Source organism: Bubalus bubalis, chromosome 15, assembly GCF_019923935.1.
Source record: "Bubalus bubalis isolate 160015118507 breed Murrah chromosome 15, NDDB_SH_1, whole genome shotgun sequence".
NCBI classification, from domain to species: domain Eukaryota; kingdom Metazoa; phylum Chordata; class Mammalia; order Artiodactyla; family Bovidae; genus Bubalus; species Bubalus bubalis.
The window spans coordinates 14,908,467-14,931,589 of NC_059171.1; the positions used below are offsets into that span (position 1 = coordinate 14,908,467).

At 40.2% G+C, this 23,123-nt stretch overlaps 1 protein-coding gene across 6 annotated transcripts in view; it reads left to right on the plus strand.

The window, feature by feature from the left end:
• Window positions 1-23,123, plus strand: part of CPQ (carboxypeptidase Q) — a 573,403-nt gene that overhangs the window by 176,306 nt on the left and 373,974 nt on the right. For all 6 annotated transcript variants that reach the window (XM_025265059.3, XM_025265060.3, XM_044928552.2 and 3 more), the window contains exon 3: window positions 21,644-21,851. In XM_025265059.3, coding sequence (XP_025120844.3) covers window positions 21,644-21,851 — 208 coding nt within the window. The remainder of the gene's footprint in view (window positions 1-21,643; window positions 21,852-23,123) is intronic.

The window sequence follows — 23,123 nt, forward strand, 5'->3', positions numbered from 1 at the left end:
CATATCCTCACCAGCACTGGTATTGTAAGTGTTTTGGATTTTGTTCATTTTAATAGGTGTGCAGTGTTATCTCATTGTTTTAGCTTACAATTCCCTGATGATACATGATACTGAGCATCTTTTCAGTATGCTTACTTCCATCTATATGTCTTCTTTGGTAAGATGTCTCTTCAGATTGATTGCCCATTTTGCAATTGGGTTGTTGAACAACCTATATATTTTTAGAGTTGCAAACTAAATGTATATGCTTATAGTGGCATTACTCTGTACCTTATTCACAGGAGAACAAGACATAGGATATATGAAAAGAATAGCATTTCCATTCTGCACTTCCCTCTACTGGGGTGAATTTTTAAAATATTTCAAACTTGTAGAAAACGGTTCCTTAGTAAGATTTAATAATTATAAAGTTTGGGGCATATCTGCTTCATACTCACAGACACAAACACATTCATATATACTTTTTAAAATAAAGAATAAATAATTTTTATACAGTTGAAGCTCCTTTTGTACTTCTCACCAATTCCTTTCTCTTTTCTTTCTTCCCCCAAGTATAATAACTATTCTGAAGTTTATGTTTATTTCTCCCCTACATGCATTTATTCTTTTGCTTTATATGTACGTGTCATAGACTACACATGCAATTTTATTCTGTGTGTTTTTAACTGACACATTAATGGAACAAGTTGGTCTGAAAATGCTGCTTTTAAAAAACTTTCTTTTTATGATTTATCTATGTTGATACGGGCTTCCCTGGTAGCTCAGACAGTTAAGAAGCTGCTTGCAATTCAGGAGACCTGGGTTTGATCCCTGGATCGAGACGATCTCCTAGAGAAGGAAATGGCTACCCACACCAGTGTTCTTGCATGAAGAATTTCATGGACAGAGGAGCCTTGTGGGCTACAGTCCATGGGGTTGCAAAGAGTCGAATACGACTGTGCAAATAATGCTTTGATTTTCATGATGATACACGTGGATCTAGTTCATCCAGTTCAACAATTGTGTATTCTTTTGAATGAATATATAAGAATTTATATATTTTTCCTATTTATGGACACTTTTGTTCATTATTTATACTTTTATTATGTTATTTATGCTTTTATTCAGTTAAAAATAATGCTACAATACCTTTGTACAGTATTTCCACAATACACATGTGTGAGAGTTTCTTTAATTTCTTTGAAGTCAATGTTAATACTTCAGTGTGAAATTGTTGGGGCAACCCACTCCAGTGTTCTTGCCTGGACAATCCCAGGGATGGGGGAGCCTGGTGGGCTGCAGTCTATGGGGTCGCACAGAGTCAGATACGACTGAAGCAACTTAGCAGCAGCAGCAGGACTTCTTGAACTTTACTTGAAATTGCTAAATTTCTCTACAGCATGTTTATGTCAACTTACACTACCATTATCAATGTATGAAGGTTGCATTGTCCTCAAATCTTTGCTGACCCACGGTATTGCCAGACTTTTCAACTTTTCCTTTAATGGATGTGAAATATTATTTCACTGTAGAATAATTAGAGGCTAAATGCCTTTTGGTTTATTGGTCTCTTGCATTTCTACTTTATACACATTGCTTATTTATATTTGTTGACCATTTTTCTATTGTTTGTTTTTTCTTATAGATTTTCCTGAGTTCTTTATATAGTTCGGAAACTAATCCTGTGTAGTTGCATGAAGAGCAAATATCTTCTCCAAGTCTGTGGCACTTTAGCTTTGTTCACTAAGTGTTTTTCAAACATAAGTTTTTATATTATTATATTTCACTGTAGTCAAATTTAATAAACATTTCATTGCAGTTTGCACTTTGTGTCTTTTAAAAATCCTTTCCCAAGACTTCCTTGGTGGTCCAACGGCTAAGACTCTGTGCTCCCAGTGCAGGGGGCCTGGGTTTGATTCATGGTCAGGGAACTAGATCCCACATGCTGCAACTAAGAGTTTGAGTGCCACAGCTAAGACTCAGTGCAGCAAAACAGATAAATAAAGTATCAAAAATTCCTTTCCTACTCTGATGTCATAAATATTAGTATAATTTCTTCAAACATGTTTAAATTGTGGTGAAAAACACATAATGTACAACTTCGTACCTTAGCCATGTTTAAGTGTACAGTTCAGTAGTCGTAGTATATTTACATTATTGTGAGACAGATATTCAGAACTTTTTTATCTTGCAAATCTGAAAAACTATACCCATTAAACAGTAATTCCCTTTTTTCTCCTCTTCTAGCCCCTGATAACCACCATTCTACTTTCAGTTTCTATGAAGCTGATCATTGTCATATAAATGCAATTATATACTACTTTAAGTGTGTGTGATGGTTTTATTTCACTTAGCATACCAAGTACCAAGGTAAGCCATGTAGCATGAGATAAGACTTCCTTCCTTTTTGAGGCTGAATAATATTCTATTATGGGGCTTCCCTCGTGGCTCAGAGGTTAAAGCATCTGCCTGCAATGCAGGAGACCTGGGTTTGATTCCTGGGTCGATATTCTATTACATGTATATACAACATTTGTTCATCTGTTCCTCTCTTGATGGATATTCATCTGTTCTACCTCTTGACTATTGTGACTAGTACTGGTATGAACATGAGTGTTCAAATATCTCTTAGAGACCATGCTTTCAATCCTTTGAATATATTCCCACATGTGGAATTTCTGGATCATATGATAGCTCTGTTTTTAATTTTTTGAGGAATGGTGATGTGTTTGCAAAGAGCTGACTCATTTGAAAAGACCTTGATGCTGGGAAAGATTGAGGGCAGGAGGAGAAGGGGACGACAGAGGATGAGATGGTTGGATGGGATCACCAACTCAATGGACATAGGTTTGAGTGGACTCCGGGAGTTGGTGATGAACAGGGATGCCTGGCGTGCTGCAGTTCATGGGGTCGCAAAGAGTCGGACATGACTGAGGGACTGAACTGAACTGAACTGAAGAGTACATAGGAGTTCCAGTTTCTCCATATCCTATGAATACTTGTTATCTTTTTTTATTGTGATAGAAGCCATCTTAAGGGATATGAGGTAATATCTCATTGTGTTTTTGTGTATTCATGTCTTTCCCCATTTTTTAATCAGTTAATCAGGTTAACTTTGTGTTTTGTTGTTGTTGTTGAGTTATGGGATACTTTTACGTATTCTGGATATTACCCAATTATGGGGCTTCCCTGGTGGCTCAGAGGTTAAAGCGTGTGTCTCCAATGTGGGAGACCTGGGTTCGATCCCTGGGTCGGGAAGATTCCCTGGAGAAGGAAATGGTAACCCACTCCAGTATTCTTGCCTGGAGAATCCCATGGACGGAAAAGCCTGGTAGGCTACAGTCCACAGGGTCGCAAAGAGTTGGACACGACTGAGCAACTTCACTTTCACTTTCACCCAATTATGAATTCCAAATATTTTCTCCCATTCTATAGGTTGCCTTTTCACTCTGTTGATTGTGTCCTCTGATACACAGAAATTGTATAAGTTTGATGTAGTCCCAGCTGTCTATTTTTGTTTTTGTTGCCTGCCCTTTTGGTAACATACCCTAGAAATCATTGCCCAGTCTAATGTAATCAAGCTTTCCCCCTGTTTTCTTTTAGGAGTTTTATAGTTTCAAGTCTATGTTTAGGTCTTTAATCCATTTTGAGTTAAATTTTGTATAAGGTGTAAGGTAAACTTTCAATTTCTCTTTTGCATGTGGATATCTAGTTTTCCCAACATCAGCTGTTCAAGTTGTCTTAACATCCTTGTCAAAGATCAGTTAACTATATCTGCGAGGGTTTTATCCTTGGGCTCTCTATTCTATTTCATTGGCTTATTTATCTAGCTCTATGCTAGTATCAAATTGTTTTTTTTTATAGTAGCTTTGTAATATGGTTTTGAAATCTGGCCATATGAATTCTCCAACTTTGTTTTTCTTTCAAATATTGTTTTGGTTGCTTGGAGTCCCTTGAGAATGAATTGTAAATTTTTGAATGAATTTTTCTATTTCTGCAAAACATTTTGTTGGGATTTTGAGAGAGACTGTGTTAAATTTACAGGCCACAGGACTGGAAAAGGTCAGTTTTCATTCCAATCCCAAAGAAAGGCAATGCCAAAGAATGCTCAAACTACCGCACAATTGCACTCATCTCACACGCCAGTAAAGTAATGCTCAAAATTCTCCAAGCCAGGCTTCAGCAATACATGAACTGTGAACTTCCAGATGTTCAAGCTGGTTTTAGAAAAGGCAGAGGAACCAGAGATCAAATTGCCAACATCCTCTGGATCATCAAAAAAGCAAGAGAGTTCCAGAAAAACATCTATTTCTACTTTATTGACTATGCCAAAGCCTTTGACTGTGTGGATCACAATAAACTGTGGAAAATTCTGAATGAGATGGGATACCAGACCATCTGACCTGCCTCTTGAGAAACCTATATACAGGTTAGGAAGCAACAGTTAGAACTGGACATGGAACAACAGACTGGTTCCAAATAGGAAAAGGAGTACATCAAGGCTGTATATTGTCACCCTACTTATTTAACTTCTATGCAGAGTACATCATGAGAAACGCTGGGCTGTATGAAGCACAAGCTGGGATCAAGATTGCCAGGAGAAATATCAATAACCTGAGATATACAGATTACACTACCCTTATGGCAGAAAGTGAAGAGGAACTCAAAAGCCTCTTGATGAAAGTGAAAGAGGAGAGTGAAAAAGTTGGCTTAAAGCTCAACATTCAGAAAACGAAGATCATGGCATCTGGTCCCATCACTTCATGGGAAATAGATGGGGAAACAGTGGGAACAGTGGCAGACTTTATTTTTTGGGGCTCCAAAATCGCTGCAGATGGTGACTGCAGCCATGAAATTAAAAGACACTTACTCCTTGGAAGGAAAGTTATGACCAACCTAGATAGCATATTCAAAAGCAGAGACTTTGCCAAGAAAGGTCCATCTGGTCAAGGCTATGGTTTTTCCAGTAGTCATGTATGGATGTGAGAGTTGGACGGTGAAGAAGGCTGAGCGCCGAAGAATTGATGCTTTTAAACTGTGGTGTTGGAGAAGACTCTTGAGAGTCCCTTGGACTGCAAGGACATCCAACCAGTCCATTCTAAACATCCTGGGTGTTCTTTGGAAGGAATGATGCTAAAGCTGAAACTCCAGTACTTTGGCCACCTCATGTGAAGAGCTGACTCATTGGAAAAGACTCTGATGCTGGGAGGGATTGGGGGCAGGAAGAGAAGGGGACGACAGAGGATGAGATGGTGGATGGCATCACCAACTCGATGGACGTGAGTTTGAGTGAACTCTGGGAGTTGGTGATGGGCAAGGAGGCCTGGCGTGCTGTGATTCATGGGTCGCAAAGTGTCAGACACGACTGAGCGACTGAACTGAACTGAACTGAGGATCTTTCATAGAATGAATTATCATTTCTCCACTGATTTAGAATGTTGTATTCTTTGTCATCTTGTATCATATACCAAACTTTCATTGCTGGGTGGGTCTATCTCTGGACTCCATTCTTTTCTGTTAGTTTCTTTCCATGTAGTACTACTATATTTTTTCATTATATAAGCTCTATAATAAGTCGTACTATCTAGCAATACCCTCTCTGTGTTTTGTTGTTGTTGCAATGTTCCAGGCTATTTGTGGCCTCCATTTTTAATATGGGCACAAGAATGGATTTTTTTCTGTAATATATTCACAATTTTTAAAGTTAATTTCTGTTGCCATTAATAATAACACAATTTTCTCTTTTACATTTTAAAAATCAGGATCTCCTTGGTATATAGGATGTTTTGATTTATGTATATTGATTGTGTAAACAGTGCAATTATTTTCTCTATAGATTTTTCTCAGATTATCTACAGATGATTATGTCATTCTCAGATAAAGATATCTTGTTCATTCCTTTTCAATACTTAAGTATTTGATATATTTTCTTGTCTTGCTTCATTGGTTAAGATGTCTAGTATATTGCTGAATAGAAGTTGTGATAGCAACCTTGTTTTATTCTTATTTAATGCTTGAAACATGAACTTACAAGGTCATAAACACCTTGGATACAGTCCTATATGATATTGAAAAATAGAAGATGGATTATCACTGTTCATACTTAAAATCTCTGTTATTTCCAACTAATTAATAAATACCCAAATTTCTTAAAGTTGCCTTCAAGATTCTGCCTAAATTGGTTCCTTCTACCCGTCCAGCTTCATTTTGTATCACTGTACCACTCTACCTGGTCTTCTTTCAGTTCCTTGGATGTCATCTCACTTCAGAGCTTTTGCATATGTTATTTGGTCAACCTGGACTATTTTATTTCTCTCTTTCCACTCCTGCTCCACCTGCTTAATGTCTATTCATCTCACAGTTTCTTAATGTTTCTAAATGTTTCCTTTTCTTAGAAGATTTTCAAGATCCTTTCAGACCTTTTGCATATGTTATTTGGTCAACACGGACTATTTTATTTCTCTCTTTCCACTCCTGCTCCACCTGCTTAATGTCTATTCATCTCACAGTTTCTTAATGTTTCTAAATGTTTCCTTTTCTTAGAAGATTTTCAAGATCCTTTCAGACCAGATCAAGTCCCAAGGACTCCAATTTCAGAGCATCATGTATTAAGTTGTAATTATATTATAATATGTTTGCTGGTTTTGATGGTTACTGATCCTACCCACTAGAATGTAATCTTCATATAGTGAAATCACTATATCATTGATTAGCACTTTGGAATGGCTTAGCATATTGGAAGGGCTCAAATACATTTATTGAATAAACAAATTATTGTAGGTGAAAATCTCTTTTAAAATGGAAATATAGGGACTTCACTAGTGGTCCAGTGGTTAAGACTCCATGCTTCTGCTGCAGGGAGTGTGGGTTCAATTCTTGGAGAACTAAGATCCCACATGACATGGGACGATCAAAAAAAAAAAAAAAATATATATATATATACACCTCTCCTACTCTAACATCACTTATTTAACTTGAGTCTAGTTTGATTCAATTATGTGCTGAATCAGATACATATTTGGCCGAGCATAGAAAGATGGGTTATTTGTAAAACAGGAAGGAATAGGGTAGAGGATATAGGGAATAAGTGAATTTGGGTATCCCGAAGGCAACATAAGATCTTTGAATATTTGAAAAGTTAATGGTACTTATTCATTTGTGAGGCTTTGGAACATTTTTGCTTTTGTTTTCCACTTTCTAAGTCCAGGGATTTGTGGAGTAGGATCAGTTGTTGGGCACCTTCAAAGATTATTGGCCACCTGAGGAGAGAGTCCTAGAAAGCTTATCAGTACATGCTTACTTAAGTTCACTGGGAGGGAAGCTATATGGGATGGGGTAAGAAGAGCATGGATTCAGAATCAGTCTGACCTAAATTCATAGTCAAAGTCTGCCACTTTCTAGTTTGATAAGATCTTTAAACTTTGCTGTACCTTCCTGAAACTTCATATTTTCTCACCTATTAAATGTGGTTAATGCCTTAGGGCAGAAAGTGAAGAGGAACTAAAAAGCCTCTTGATGAAAGTGAAAGTGGAGAGTGAAAAAGTTGGCTTAAAGCTCAACATTCAGAAAATGAAGATCATAGCATCCGTTCCCATCACTTCATGGGAAATAGATGGGGAAACAGTGGAAACAGTGGTAGACTTTATTTTTGGGGGCTCCAAAATCACTGCAGATGGTGACTGCAGCCATGAAATTAAAAGACACTTACTCCTTGGAAGGAAAGTTATGACCAACCTAGATAGCATATTCAAAAGCAGAGACATTACTTTGCCAACAAAGGTCCGTCTAGTCAAGGCTATGGTTTTTCCAGTAGTCATGTATGGATGTGAGAGTTGGACTGTGAAGAAGGCTGAGCACTGAAGAATTGATGCTTTTGGACTGTGGTGTTGGAGAAGCCTCTTGAGAGTCCCTTGGACTGCAAGGAGATCCAACCAGTCCATTCTGAAGGAGATCAGCCCTGGGATTTCTTTGGAAGAAATGATGCTAAAGCTGAAACTCCAGTACTTTGGCCACCTCATGCGAAGAGTTGACTCATTGGAAAAGACTCTGATGCTGGGAGGGATTGGGGGCAAGAGGAGAAGGGGACGACAGAGGATGAGATGGCTGGATGGCATCACTGTCTCGATGGACATGAGTCTGAGTGAACTCTGGGAGTTGGTGATGGACAGGGAGGCCTGGCATGCTGCGATTCATGGGGTTGCAAAGAGTCGGACACGACTGAGCAACTGAACTGAACTGAACTGGACTGAATGCCTTTCTGCTTAAATCACTCCTGCTTAAACTGTATGGTGATAGCTTTTAATTATAATTGTAATGGGATTGACATTGATAGCTGAGTTTATGTCCTTCCAGTCAATGGACTTTAATAAACAACATCCTGGAAATTTTCTCATGTAATGCATATGATTCTGATATTTCAATCATGTCTCTAGAACTTTCTTTTTTTTTTTTTTAATTTTATTTTATTTTTAGACTTTACATAACTGTATTAGTTTTGCCAAATATCAAAATGAATCAAATAGAACTTTCTTTTAGAGGCAAATTGCTGTATCAAACTAATCATGAACCTGAGCCAGGTTTCTTATTATTGAAAGCAGAAATTCTGTTTGGTTACAGTATTTTTTTCCCCAACTTTTACTTCTCTAAGAAGAGCATAGGACAGTTAACATTTCAAAACATAGCTTTACAAAAATCCCATTTTGGAATGCCAGATTGTCACAGAGTTGTTTTATCTCTCTGATATAACACTACAATAACATTATTTTATACTTGGTACAAACACAACCACACCAGTTTCTATAGATTTTGCCCTCGATTTTTGAAGATGGAATTTAGAAAATGCATTTAGCTATGAAATATTGAAATCTCCTGAAAGTATATAGAATTATTTAACTGCACAACAGGGCTTCTTGTTTCTTTAGAAGTAACATTAGATGGGTTAGCTAACTGAGCTGCCAAGACTGTATTTTAATGATCTCTAGGGCTTATCTCCTACTTAAAATTCTTTGTCATTTAGTCTATGTGTGTTAAATCAATGACACTTACTAAATTCTTCTTCAGATTTGTTTTCTTTCTACTGTTTGGTGTTTGATCGCTTTGATGTTTGATAGGAGGAAGACAGTAGTTATCTAATTTTCACTGAACAGTCTTCCCTAAGGCATTAAATATATTTATTCTATATCTTATCTGTCATCAGCTGCGGATTGTAAAATACCGATAGAAACTTGGAATTCAAGGCTCCTACATCACTCAGCTCTTCCTCAGTAATGCACAACCCCCAAATCTCTGTGGCTTGCAACCACTGAGTTTCATGTCATATGCATGCATGCGTGCTAAGTTGCTTCAGTCATGTCCAACTCATTGCGACCCTATGGACTATAGCCCATCAGGTTCCTCTGTCCACGGGTGCCGGGGTCCAGCCCCGGCTGATCCAGGGAGTTCGAAGCGGGGATGGCGTCGGCGAGGATCAGGATACAATAGCTTCAATTAGATATTAATTAGAGATATAAAGAGTAATAGAATGAGGATAGCTCAGTAGGAAAATTCAGTGGAGAAAAGAGGCTGAGTAGCTTGGTTTACACGGGAGACCAATAAAACTTCAAGACAAGAAGCTTGCACCACTTACGTAGGCCGCAGGTGTCCTTCTGTTCTCCCGAAGGACAGGAGACACTGAGGCCTTCCCGGTCAGATCTTAGAAGCCCAGGCAAAATTAGTAAGCTTGGTGGGTTCCGCACTCCAGATGGAGACTCAGCCAGAGTGTAAGAGAGAGAGCGACATGGGGAGACCAGTATTTTGAGAAACTGATCCCAATTCTTTATTTTCCATGGTCTACTTTTATACACTGAGATGTTATGCAAAAGTCACGTGGGGTCAGCAGTCCTGACTTTTATCAAAGTCAGGTGCTTCATACAAATGTATACAGAGGTCTTAGGGGTGTTACATCATCTTCTGGCCAGGGGGCCTGCTGACAATTTATGACCCTCTCCTTGTGATAGCGGTCAGTCAACCAGGACACTTATTTCTCCAGGGGTGATTATTCTTAAAACAGATGCCACCCAAATAAAGTTACATTCCTATAGGGTGAGGGTATAGTGGGTTTTAGTTAAGGAAAGAATTTACTTAGCCTAAGGTCTAACGTGATTTATATCAAAGGTTAATACTTATTTCTTCTCTATATTCATTAATGTGTGTAAGGGCAGGGGATGTGGAGACTTAGCAACAAACATTGGCTCAACAAATGAAAAACCCTTCACCAATACAATTTCTAATCAGCCCATTATACTTATACTAATGGTTTTCTAACTTCTCTAAAGAACCTGTTTTTAGAAGGTTTAAAGCATCTCGTGCCTCTCACGGTTGGGAGGCTGTGAGCAATCACATGTGGCCGGACAAGCCTGTCAGGCAGGCTAGAGAACCTTCAGAGGAGTTTGTAGGTTAAAACACTCTTGTCACGCCCAGGAGTTTTTATTAACTGGAGTTCTAAGTTAACTCCTTCTCCGAAAGAGGTGGTGGGGGACAGCCCCCTGTAAAGTCAGAGGTGTAGGTGAGAGCACAAAGTAGTAAAGTAGGCAGGCTCTGGTTATGGGGGTAGATGCTCGAGGATTTCCAGGGGGACTCCTGAGGCTCGATCCTGCCTTTGCGTATGTCGAGCCTCCTTCCTCATGACCTTTGCCATGGGCCAAGTGCCTCACTCTGGCCCCCAACACACGGGATTCTCCAGGCAAGAATACTGGAGTGGGTTGCCATGCCCTCCTCCAGGGATCTTCCTGACCCAGGGATCGAACCTGCATCTTGAACCCGCATCTCATGTCTTCTGCTTTGGCAGGTGGGTTCTTTACCACAAGCACCACCTGGGAAGTTCCGAGGTTTATGTCATATATATAACATAAATTTATAAACATAAACTTTTTAAATAATATATTTAAAATATATTTATATATGTATTATAATATATATATATATTATATATGTATGTAAAGTTGGTAATGCCCTTGTTTCTACCTCAGATATCTTTTTTAACCCCAGGATTCAGGCTGAAGGAAAAACCCATCCGGGACACTCCATTCTTGTGGCTGAAAGTAAAGGGTTCTTCAAAGGCAGTCAAAACTTAACAATGGCTCTTACATTTCCCGCCCAGCTGTGACCACACACCCTGGCCACTCACATTCCATTGGCCAGAACAAGTCTCATGGCCAAACCCAGTGTTCCAAGAGATACCCTGCAGTTTACAAGGCAATTGATGAGCGGATGGTCATTTTTTTAAATAAAGAAATGTAGAGGAAATCATCAGATATAGCACAGATGTAATTTTAGATACGGCTACTAGCATCTTTTTCTGTTTTGGCCTGTTCTTCTGATGCTACTTAAAAATGTCCCTTCCCTCCTCCTCTCTCCCATCACTCCTTCTGTACCCATTGCTGCCAAGCAGACCCATGAGACCTACTCAATTTCTTTGCCCAGCCTGACTTGAGTTCTTTATGATATGCTGCCTAAGTTATCAATTTAGTCTAAATTGACAAGAAGTCATACATCCTCTGGAGCTGTCTGACCTGATAAAGACTAGCTTTGCTCTGAGCCAAGAGGCTCCCTCTTTGTTGAAGTCATACCTACTATTTTTGTTTTACTTCTGGTAATTGTTTGAAATGAAATTTTAAATAAATCATATATTTATTGCTTATACTTATTCTATGTATGTCCAGACCCTTTCATACCTATTCTTGTTTTATAATGCTTTGTAATACACAGAGTAATTTTTACCTCTAACATCTTAAACAGTGCTCCCACAAATCCTGGTGGTATCAATATTATTGTGATTCTCATGTTATAGGCTGGGGAAAGTTGGGCAACTTGTTCCAGATCAAAGGCTAGTGAGCCTTGTAGCCAATATATAATGATGGAGGTTTCTTATTGCTGATAAAGAAATACCCCATTTAAAGTATATCGTGAAGAATAATATATATATAATCTAACATATAAACACTTTGTTAAAAAGTTTTAGAGTAAGATGCTTGTTTTACCAATAGGATTCACATTATTCAGATGGAGAAAGAAAAATATCATAGGGTATCACTTACATGTGGAATTTTTATCTACAAAAGAGAAATAGAAAACAATTTTATGGTTAACAAGGGGTAAGGGGAGAGGGATAAATCGAGAGATTGGGATTGACATATACATATATACACACTGCTGCTGCTGCTAAGTCGCTTCAGTCATGTCCAACTCTGTGCGACCCCATAGACAGCAGACCACTAGGCTCCTCTGTCCCTGGGATTCTCCAGGCAAGAATACTGGAGTGGGTTGCCATTTCCTTCTCCAATGCATGAAAGTGAAAAGTGAAAGTGAAGTCGCTCAGTCATGCCTGACTCTTAGCGACCCCATGGATTGCAGCCTACCAGGCTCCTCCGTCCATGGGATTTTCCAGGCAAGAGTACTGGAGTGGGGTGCCATTGCCTTCTCCATACTAGTATAGTATATGTAAAATAGATAACTACTAAGGACCTACTGCATAGCACAGGAAACTCTGCTCAGTACTCTGTAATGACCTATATGGGAAAAGAATCTAAAAAAGTGAGATGTGTATAACAGATTTATTTTGCTGTTCACCTGAAACTAGCACACTATTGTAAGTCAACTATACTTCAATAGAAATTAAACAAACAAAAATTTTCAAAATTGTCTTCATTTTGAATGATTTGATCACTAAATTTCAGTTGATATACAACTTTCCCCAGGAAAATCGTTATGTAGATTGGACAGCACGGATAGTGGAGTGCAAAACTCCAAGTCAGTCTCCCCATCACAGTGAAAGATGTCCCTTCCACACTATTGCCCAAAGTGGGTTCACTGTTCTTTTTCTCTACTGCCCTGCGCTACTCCAAGCCACTGTCACCTCTCAGGCAGAATGTGGCGGTGGTCCTCTAAACAGCTGTCCTGCAAGCCCGCCTCCTTTCCTTACCTCCTCCAATGCTTCATCACCCTGAGCCCAGTGATGTTTTCTTAATGTAAATCTGAATTTGCCTGACTTCTCGATCCCCACCCAAATGCCTTCCGTAGTACAGCTACAGGGCTCCCGTGATGTTGCCTACATGCTGCCCGTCTCCTCTCATGCCATCCTCTCCCTTACTGTCTACATACTGGAATCTCAGTACTCTCCTCCCTTCCACCTCTCCCCAGCCTCCCTGCCAATGTCCCGTAGTCCCTCAACACTCATTCCTGGGAACGCAAGGACTTCCCTGGTGGCTCAGATGGTAGAGCATCTGTCTGCAATGCAGAAGACCCGGGTTTGATCTCATGAAGATTCCCTGGAGAAGGAAATGGCAACCCACTCCAGTATTCTTGCCTGGGAAATACCATGGACAGAGGAGCCTGACAGTTTATGGGGTCACAAAGAGTCAGACACGACTGAGCAACTAACAACACACCTTCTCAGCAAAGCTAAAACAAATCCTGTTTTAGTCTATAGAAACTCACCTCTCTATCTCCACAATCACTGAGGCCTGTGGATTTTATTCCTTACATACCACTGGAAGCTGACCAAGGTGCACAGTATCTTGCAGCTGCTCACTTTACCAGATGTATTAGATAACTGGTTTTGGCGAAAACCCTTGCTCACCCACACCAATCCCCATTACAAGGAAATACCAGGGGCTGGGGAGAAGGCTACCATTTCAGACATGTTTCAAACCAACCATGTTTCAAAGCAACTGTGTTTCAAACAGTGCATCTCATGTTCTAGGCTATGAATGCTCCATTTGATAATCACTAAGCTTGATCAAGGTGCCTAACTGTGTGACTGCCTTGCCTGCTGTGGAAGCAGTTTGGATTCTAAGTGATCAGATTGTTAAGGACCGGTCTGTGCTGTATGCTGTGGCTAAGGGTGTTGCTGAGTTGGGTCTCTGGACAACCTGAGTGGCCTACATTACACATTGATTAAAAATAATGGTCCTGGAGTAGCCTCTCCAGCAAAAGACAAAATGTGCAAACTCTGTATTTTAGAGGTCAAGGTAGACAAGCTGCTTTGCTTGTGGCCCGTCCTCAAGTGTTAGTGTGGAAAGACAGCTTGCAGCACACTGTGATGTTGAACAAACGAAATGGTGAGAATTTATTGTCTCCTTGGATTGTGATGAAGTCAGGTCCGGGCTCACTTGCAAGGCGGACAGACAAGGTTTGATTGGAGCTGGCTCTCAGAGGCCAGTGTGGATAGGGCGATTCAGTCACTGGAGCAGTGTTTTGCCTCTTGCTCTTCTAACTTTCGCGCAGATAATAGCTTCAGTTCAGTTCAGTAGCTCAGTCATGTCCAACTCTTTGTGACCCCATGGACTGCAGCATGCCAGACCTCCCTGTCTATCACCAACTCCCAGAGTTTACTCAAACTCATGTCCATTGAGTCCGTGATGCCATCCAACCATCTCATCCTCTGTAATCCCCTTCTCCTCCCACCTTCAATCTTTCCCAGCATCAGTGTCTTTTCCAATGAGTCAGTTCCTCGCATCAGGTGGCCAAAGTATTGGAGTTTCAGCTTCAGCATCAGTCCTTCCAATGAATATTCAGGACTGATTTCATTTAGGATGGCCTGGTTGGATCTCCTTGCAGTCCAAGGGACTCTCAAGAGTCTTCTCCAACACCACAGTTCAAAAGCATCAATTCTTTCATGCTCAGCTTTATCTATAGTCCAACTCTCACATCCATACATGACTACTGGAAAAACCATAGCCTTGACTAGATGGACCTTTGTAGGCAAAGTAATGTCTCTGCTTTTGAATATGCTATCTAGGTTGGTCATAACTTTCCTTCCAAGGAGTAAGCGTCTTTTAATTTCATGGCTGCAGTCACCATCTGCAGTGATTTTGGAGCGCAGAAAAATAAAGTCTGCCACTGTTTCCACTGTTTCCCCATGTGTTTGCCATGAAGTGATGGGACTGGATGCCATGATCTTAGTTTTCTGAATGTTGAGCTTTAAGCCAACTTTTTCATAAGATAATAGCTTAGTTTAACCATATTTTCCTGAAAATTATTTCAAGGAGACTCTTCTACTTGTCTTAGAATTCATAGAATGATAGGGGTCCATAAATATCTTGGTTAACAATTAGAAGATTTTAGAGTGTCACACTGTCTGTTTTTTTGGGACCTGGCAGGAAATCTCCTATTCACTGAATTTGAATAGATGTTTCACCTATTTTGGGGTTCCCTTCTTTGTTCTTTACCTGGGAATGCCCTTTTCTTTATTTTCAGCCTACTGAAATCTTTTAAGTCCCACTTAAAGTTTTATCTTATTGGGAAACTTGCAAGATTTCCCCCTATCAGAACTGATATTGATTTATGTTACTCTTTTCATGAAATTTTACTTTGTACTTTAAGCACTTGTGACATCCTGTGCTTTTTAAAGTTATTATTTACCTATTTTTCTTCCCCAGATTATACAGTTTTTGAGGACAGAGATGGAACTTAAAGTTCCTATTATCCCCAATGCTCAACACAAATCCCACCCAGCAGGAGGGCTGTACATTTTTTCAATGACTTTGAATCTTTAACGCTTGTTCTTCCATGAAAAGGTTGGTGCACAATCATTATCTTCTCCCCCAAAAGATGGATGCTCAGAAAGGACTGTTCTGAAGTTCTTTTTATTTGCATTGCCATGAATTTGCAATTTCCTTACCACTTCAGGCCAAAACATCAAATTTCCAAGAACAGCTCTTATCCTTTTTTCTATAATTGAATTCAGGAAAACCAACCATTCCACTGGACCTAGTAGCCTTGTATAGCACACTTGGAATAAGATTACATGGTGAAGAGTGAGACACTAGGCTTTCTTTTAGGTGGGGCTGGAGTAATTCCTGTTTGGGGTTAAGTCTTCTGAAATCAGAATCCATTTCCTGAGACTTCCCACTTTGAATTGAGCCCCAGAGACATGTTTTTCTGTCTGTAATCTTTTCCTTTTAATAATAGAAAAGATTATGAAATTCTCACATCACTATCTTCCACTCTTAACTGTTCTTGGGAGGAATCAGGGCAGAAGAGACTGAGACTTGAGTCTCTGTATCACATCTTCCGTAGAATAAATGACCCCAGCCAACGCCACAGCAGTCAGCGTCTGCTGTCTCTGCAAGGAAACTGCAGCACTAACTATGCACAGGGTGAGGCGTTTAAAATGTAAGTGAACCAATTTTGAAAATTAGAAATGGAGAATTAGAAGTGGAGAATAGAAAGGAGCCTGAGGCTTTTTATACTATTTTTATAATAATAACTACCACCATTCTTTTCATTACTCTAACAGTTTGATGACTCTTGTCCTAGAGTGAAACATCCCTCATAGCTCCCCTGTGAGAAGATTGGGACCTCGTGTGATAACAGTGCTCTGATGTATGAGCAAGATGAAGGAAAAATAAAGGATAACTTTAGGCAGCTTTTTATACACTTACTTATGTTTCTTATTCCTCTTTTGATATGTTTTACATTTCAAAAGAAGATAGCAATGATGTTAATAGGAAGAGCATGACCCTTGGATTCAGATGACCAATAATTCAACGTTCAGTTTCAACACCTTGTAGTTGTGTAAATTTATTTCTATGCACTTCCGTGTTCCTAATGACTACTTTGCAGAGTTGCTATGAACACTGGTTTAAACAATAGATACTCACTATTATTATTTTATCAATTATACTCACTTACAGAAATGTATAAGTTCCTTGGATGTATACATTTTAGGGGAGTGATCATGGATGGGATATTATTACACTTATTTTTTGGCTTCTCTTTATTTCATTCTGTATATGCATGTGTACATGTGTGCATTTGTGCCTATGAGTGTGTATGAGTAAATTTCACATATTACATGTCAGGTGCCACTTAAGGCATTTTGATAATATTAATGAATAAGGCAGACAAGAATTTCTACCCCACTGCCCCCCCTCCACCCCATGGAGCTTACATTACTGTAGTAGAAGCAGCTGGAAGCTGACAACTGCTATTGAAAAATTAAGCTAGAAAAGAGAGATGGGGGTTGGGAGTGGGTTACAATTATTAATAAGGAGTTCAGGACATCTGATAATGGTTTTATGTTTGAGGTTTTCATATACTAGTTTTAAGAACAAGGGCATGAAAAGAAGGGAGCAGAGAGGAGAGAAAAGAATAGCAGCCTGCTGTGTAGGAGAGCAGAAGGCTTTCCTTTGTGCAACGTGTCAAAACACAACTAATATGGAAGAGTGAGGTTTTCTGGATGGCCTGGTTTTATTTTATTCATTTTGAGCAAAAATCTTACTTAAGTATTTTTGTACATACCCTGACTTCCCAAACAGTGGGTACTGAATACAGGCTGCTGTAGGAGGCCCTGCTGTGATGGCCACGTCTGTTCCTGCCTGTCCTGAAGCAAGGCCCCCGGGGCCAGCAGAGGTGCTTTTGGCCATCTGCCTACGTAATAGCTGAGCCTGCGGTGATTATGCATTCTACACAGTAGCCACTATTTACATGTGGCTATCTAAATTTGAGTATAAGTTGATTAAAAGAAATGGCATTAAAAATTCAGTTTCTGAGTCACATTCAGATCAGATCAGTCGCTCAGTCGTGTCCGACTCTTTGCGACCCCATGAACTGCAGCACACCAGGCCTCCCTGTCCATCACCAACTCCTGGAGTTCACTCAGACTCACGTCCATCGAGTCAGTGATGCCATCCAGCCATCTCATCCTCTGTCGTCCCCTTCTCCTCCTGCCCCCAATCCCTCCCAGCCACATTTAAAGTGTTCAGGGGGACCCCGCTGGTAGTCCAGTGGCTAAGACTCTGCAATCCCAATGCAGAGGGCCTGGGTTTGATCCCTGGTCAGGGAACTAGATCCCACATGCCACAGCTAAGAGTTCCTATGCTGCATCTAAGAGCCTGCCTGTCAAAATGTAGATCAGAAATCCTGTATGCCACAGCTAAGACCTGGTGCAGCCAAGTAAATACATAAATAACGTGCTGGTAGCCACATGTGTCTAGTGGCCACCGTGTTAGCCCAGACACAGAACATTTCTGATACTGCAAAAATGTCAGTAAGTGCGTATTTGTTATGTTTCATGTTCCTGTCTCTGACATTGCTTTTTTTCCCCCTGTGGTACTGCTATCAGCTTCCAAACCTATCTCTTCTTTCTGATTTATTATTTCTCATAGTTCATAGGTTTAAGCACTAGATTTAGAATTTTATAGAAATAAGGGTAACTAGGCTTTAAGAGCAGAAGAGCTTCCTTATGTTCAAGTGCCTGAGTTTTTATACGTGGGATTTATATTTCTGTTCCGACTGCCCCAAGGCCTCTTTTGCTTGGTTATTGTTGTGCAGCTGTGCTCTGGGTGGTCAGAGAGTCAGACTGCTGAGTTATTGTGGGAGAAGTGCTCTCAAACTTTAAAGATAAAATTGCACTTCTATGGAAATGCTTTATATCCAGTCAATAGCCCCTTATTTGGAGCAGTGCCATTTGAGGAAAGCTTATTGACTGGCTGCCTACACACACACTGAGCACTATGTTAGGCCCAGGAGATACAAACCAAAGCAAAAGCCCCAGACCCCAAAGAGTTCCTGGTTTAGGTGGTATTGTCAATCATAAATAAGCAAAGTTGCATTGTCTCTTAGGCATTCCTGGTGGCTCAGTGGTAAAAAATCTGCCTGATAATGCAGGAGACCTGGGCTTGATCCCTGAGCTGAGAAGATCCCCTGGAGAAGGAAATGGCAACCCACTCCAGTATTCTTGCCAGGGAAATCCATGGACAGAGGAGCCTGGAGGGCTACAGTCCCTGGGGTTGTGAAGACTCAGGCATGACTGAGCGACTAAACAACAACATCGTCTAGTGCCTGAGTATGCCCGGGAGACTCTGAAAGTCAAGAGTTGAGTGGTGCACTAACCAGCCTTCCTGGAGGCAGGGGGAGAGGGATGAGGCAAAGAGGCCAGAGGCCTTGAGAATGCTCCCTAAAGTAATGATTCTTTTTTTTTCTATTTCTTATTTAAATTTTATTTTTATTGGAGTATAGTTGACAGAGAATGAGATGGCTGGGTGGCATCACCGACTTGATGGACATGAGTTTGAATAGACTCCGGCAGTTGGTGATAGACAGGGAGGCCTGGCGAACTGCAGTCCGTGGGGTCGCAGAGTCAGACACAACTGAGCAAGTGAACTGAACTGAACTGAATAGCTGGTTTACAGTGTTGTGCTAGTTTCAGATGTACAGTAAAGTGAATCAGTCATACATATTCATATATCTGCTCTTTCTTAGATTCTTTCCCGATACCGGTTGTTGCAGAATATTGTGTAGAGTTTGAGGGAGTGATTCTTAAACAGCATCTGAGGGATAAATAGGTGTTAGTCACATGACAAAGTTGGGAGAGTGGGGTCAACAAGACATATCTACCGTAGTGTGAACGAAGACACTGAGAAGTGAACTGCTGTGGTGAGAGTGGGAACTTTAACTTTAGTATTGACCGAATTTAAAATAAAAGGGAGCCCGTGTCTATACAGACAGACAGGCTTTGACTGTTACTGTGAGGTGACGGGTAATGGGCAGAGGGGGCAGAGGAGGCAGGGAGATGGTGGCACAGGCTGCTCTGACTTTTCCGCAGTTCGAGTCCTTCACCCTGGCGGCTCTGTGGAAGTTAAACTTGAGGGAGCTGGGCTGGAGGCTGGGACACTAGTGTGGTGAGGTGAAGGAGGAGGAACTCATGGTCCAAACAGCAGGGCACCAGAGTCTGATGTGAGAGGTGTAATGTGGCAGAGCAGAGGCCCTGCTCTCAGGTAATACTAAGGAGTAAGAGTCTCAGTATTTGAGGACTGATGGGACCTGGAGGATGAAGGAGACAGAGGAATCAGAGATGACCCTAAGCTTTCAGAAAAACAGATTAATTTGAAGACTTCTTGCAAGTTCTTGGTGATAGGTTTTGACCTATAGCTGCTTCTAGTGTTCTGCATTGGTGACTGATGTCTAGGTTAGGTTTTGGCTCATTAGGACTCTGTCACTCACATTTGTTAAAAGAACTTGAACCGTAGACCCTAGTGAAGCACTCCCCTTGTATGATTTTAATTTTGCAGTGGCCAATGAAAATTTATAGAAACTTGGCTTCGTTTCTAGTGGCTCCAATCCAGATGCCAAAATTACCCCATTGCTGGGACACCCCTTGGGTGGACCATCAAATCTGTTATTCATTAGAAACAGCTGAAAAGCATCAACAAAATTCCTGTGACATGCCAACAATAACGCCAGTCAAATTTCAAGGTAACTCCAGGTTTCAAAAAGTTATGAATCTCAAAGTCCGTTTAGCCAAGCCTTTATTTGTATTCTTACACATATTTATCATGTGAAAAAGCTGGTGGCTTCCTTACTTTTCATAATTGTCCATTGCTTTCCTTAGATTATGAATTAAGTTCTGAGTTCTGAATGTTGGTGGAGACATACTTGTAGATCTGTAGTCAATCACTTTAAAGCGATGGTACAGATTCAGTCTGGATGGTGGAACCAGAAGCGGAGAGCAGCCAGCTCAAAGGGTCCATTGTGTGGGGCCCATGTTGAAAGCAAGAATTCTCTCATACCTGCAGTGCATTTAAAAAGGATTTTCCAAGTAACAGTTACTATTTTAATGACATGTTAAGCTTCCAGAAGAACTTGATTCTCTAGTTTGCAAGATTAAAGAAATATGCCAAATAATCCATGTTGATACTTGGGTTTTTACTGCCATATTTCATGACTGCCTGGCTAAAGCTATAAAGCAGTAGGCGCCTGCCTCTTGACTTTAGATAGTTATATTTAGCTACTGCATCTGGCCTTTGTTGCTAAATATTTTTTCTTGTCCCTGTAACTGGGCCATCAAATTGAATCCTCAGTGGTCTGGCAGTTTTTGAATGACTTCTCAGAAGCTGTGAAACCCTGTCCTAATCAAGAAGATTTGGGCAAGACTTGAGGTGTGAAAAAAGATGTCACATCTTTCTAAATGAGACAAGAGGATTATAGAACAGTTACATAGCATCTTCAGAATTTTTAGGTGAAGAATAGTGATATGTTTGGTAATGAACAAGTCCTATAAATCGAGACATGGGCAGTTTTCACATTCTTTAAAAGGATTCAGTACAAAGAAGGAAAGAAAACAAGCTGACTTTTTGTGGCTCTTGGGAGAAGTTACATTAACTATTTGTTAAAAATTGGAAGTATGAAAATCATTGGCTCCTAAGAATTTTTTTTTATAAACTGCCATCCTTTGTATGATGTCAATGAATGTTGTTTAGCCACATATCAAAATAGTTTTATGAAAAGATAAATATGTGTTTCATTAATCCCAAGGGAAGCTTTCTAAAATGTGTTTTTTAAATAAATAATTAGTGTCATTTTGTGAAACTCATGACCTGTTAGGGTGGGAAAGAGACAAAAAAAAAAGACATCTTTGCAAGCAATTTGTGATTTAATAGCAGCTGGTCAAGCGAGTTGAAAAACCTAATGAGTCGTATATTAAATGTTTTGAATGCCTTTTCTCATTCTTGGGAAACTGGCTAACCCCTACAGTCTTTCTCCCATAGCAAATGGCTCTGAAACTTTGATCTTTGCAAACCGGTTTGCCAGATGTAGTGGATAGAGCATGTGTGACCTTTTGTGTGCCAATTCAACCTGGCTGATCGGAAACCACACGTTAATCTTGCATGACTTTTATTTGTAGGCATTACTGCGGAAGTTCTGGTGGTGACCTCTTTCGATGAACTGCAGAGAAGGGGGCCAGACGCAGAAGGGAAGATCGTCATTTACAATCAACCTTATACCAACTACTCCACAGCAGTGCAGTACCGCATGGAGGGGGCGGTGGAAGCTGCCAAAGTGGGGGCTTTGGCATCCCTCATTCGCTCCGTGGCTTCCTTCTCCATCTACAGGTTGGTCATTGAGTTCATTTGAAACGCTTTAAAAAACCAGGGTTTTCCATCAAAGAGAAGCCCTTCCAGAATAAAAACAAACTAGTCAAGTGACAATACTGATTGTTCATGGAATTTCCCCCATTCCACATTTGGTCATTTGTTTGTAATATCTTCTTTGGCCTTTTCAGGATTCCAAGCATCATTTGTGCATTCCTTTAAAAAGTTTTCCACATCCACGATGACCCCATAACATTCCTTATATAACCAGTATGTTTTATGTATTTTCATTGGAGGGAGAACTGAATTCACGTCTGCATTTCATCAGAGATTCCTAATGACTTCAGAGGAAGCCAGACTTTTTTCCATTGTTGCTGCTGCTGCTGCTGCTAAGCCACTTCAGTCGTGTCCGACTCTTGTGCGACCCCAGAGACGGCAGCCCACCAGGCTCTGCCGTCCCTGGGATTCTCCAGGCAAGAACACTGGAGTGGGTTGCCATTTCCTTCTCCAATGCATGCAAGTGAAAAGTGAAAGTGAAGTCACTCAGTCATGTCCGACTCCTAGCGACCCCATGGACTGCAGCCCACCAGGCTCCTCCATCCATGGGATTTCCCAGGCAAGAGTACTGGAGTGGGGTGCCATTGCCTTCTCCATCCATTGTTGCTAGAGAAGTGAAATACAAATAAAGTGGGTAACATGATGGGGGCCATCTATGGTGTAGTGGAAAGAGTTGAGGCAGCAGAGGACCTTGGATATAGATCTGTTTCTAAAGAACTAAGAGGCCTTGGGAATGTTCTTTTTTTAATTGAAGTATAGTTGGCTTACAGTTTTGTATTAGTTTCAGACGTACAGCAAAATGAGTCAGTGTTTTTGCAGCTCACACTCCATAAGTTATTACAAGATAATGCCTATAATTCCCTGTGCTATACAATATATTCTTGTTCCTTCTTTATTTTATACATAGTAGTTTATACCTAGTAATCTCATACCACCTTGGAATATTCTTAAAACTCTTTGGGCCTCAGGATTCTACTCTATTCATTGTTGATAATTAATGACAATACTTTCACAAAATTATTTTGAGATTGAGGTAAACTTATGAAAGATATTCAGTTTTCTATAAAGGTCTATTTTGAGGGCAATGGAAGCTTTGTCTTTTTCTTTGTATTTCTGATTGAGGTATTTGCAAAGCGCTTTATTGACCCTCAGCCCTGGGAGGAAATTTGGCATTGCAGTGGATAAAAGTTCTAAAAACTGACCTGGAGACATTGGGTCAATTTAATAGCTACATAT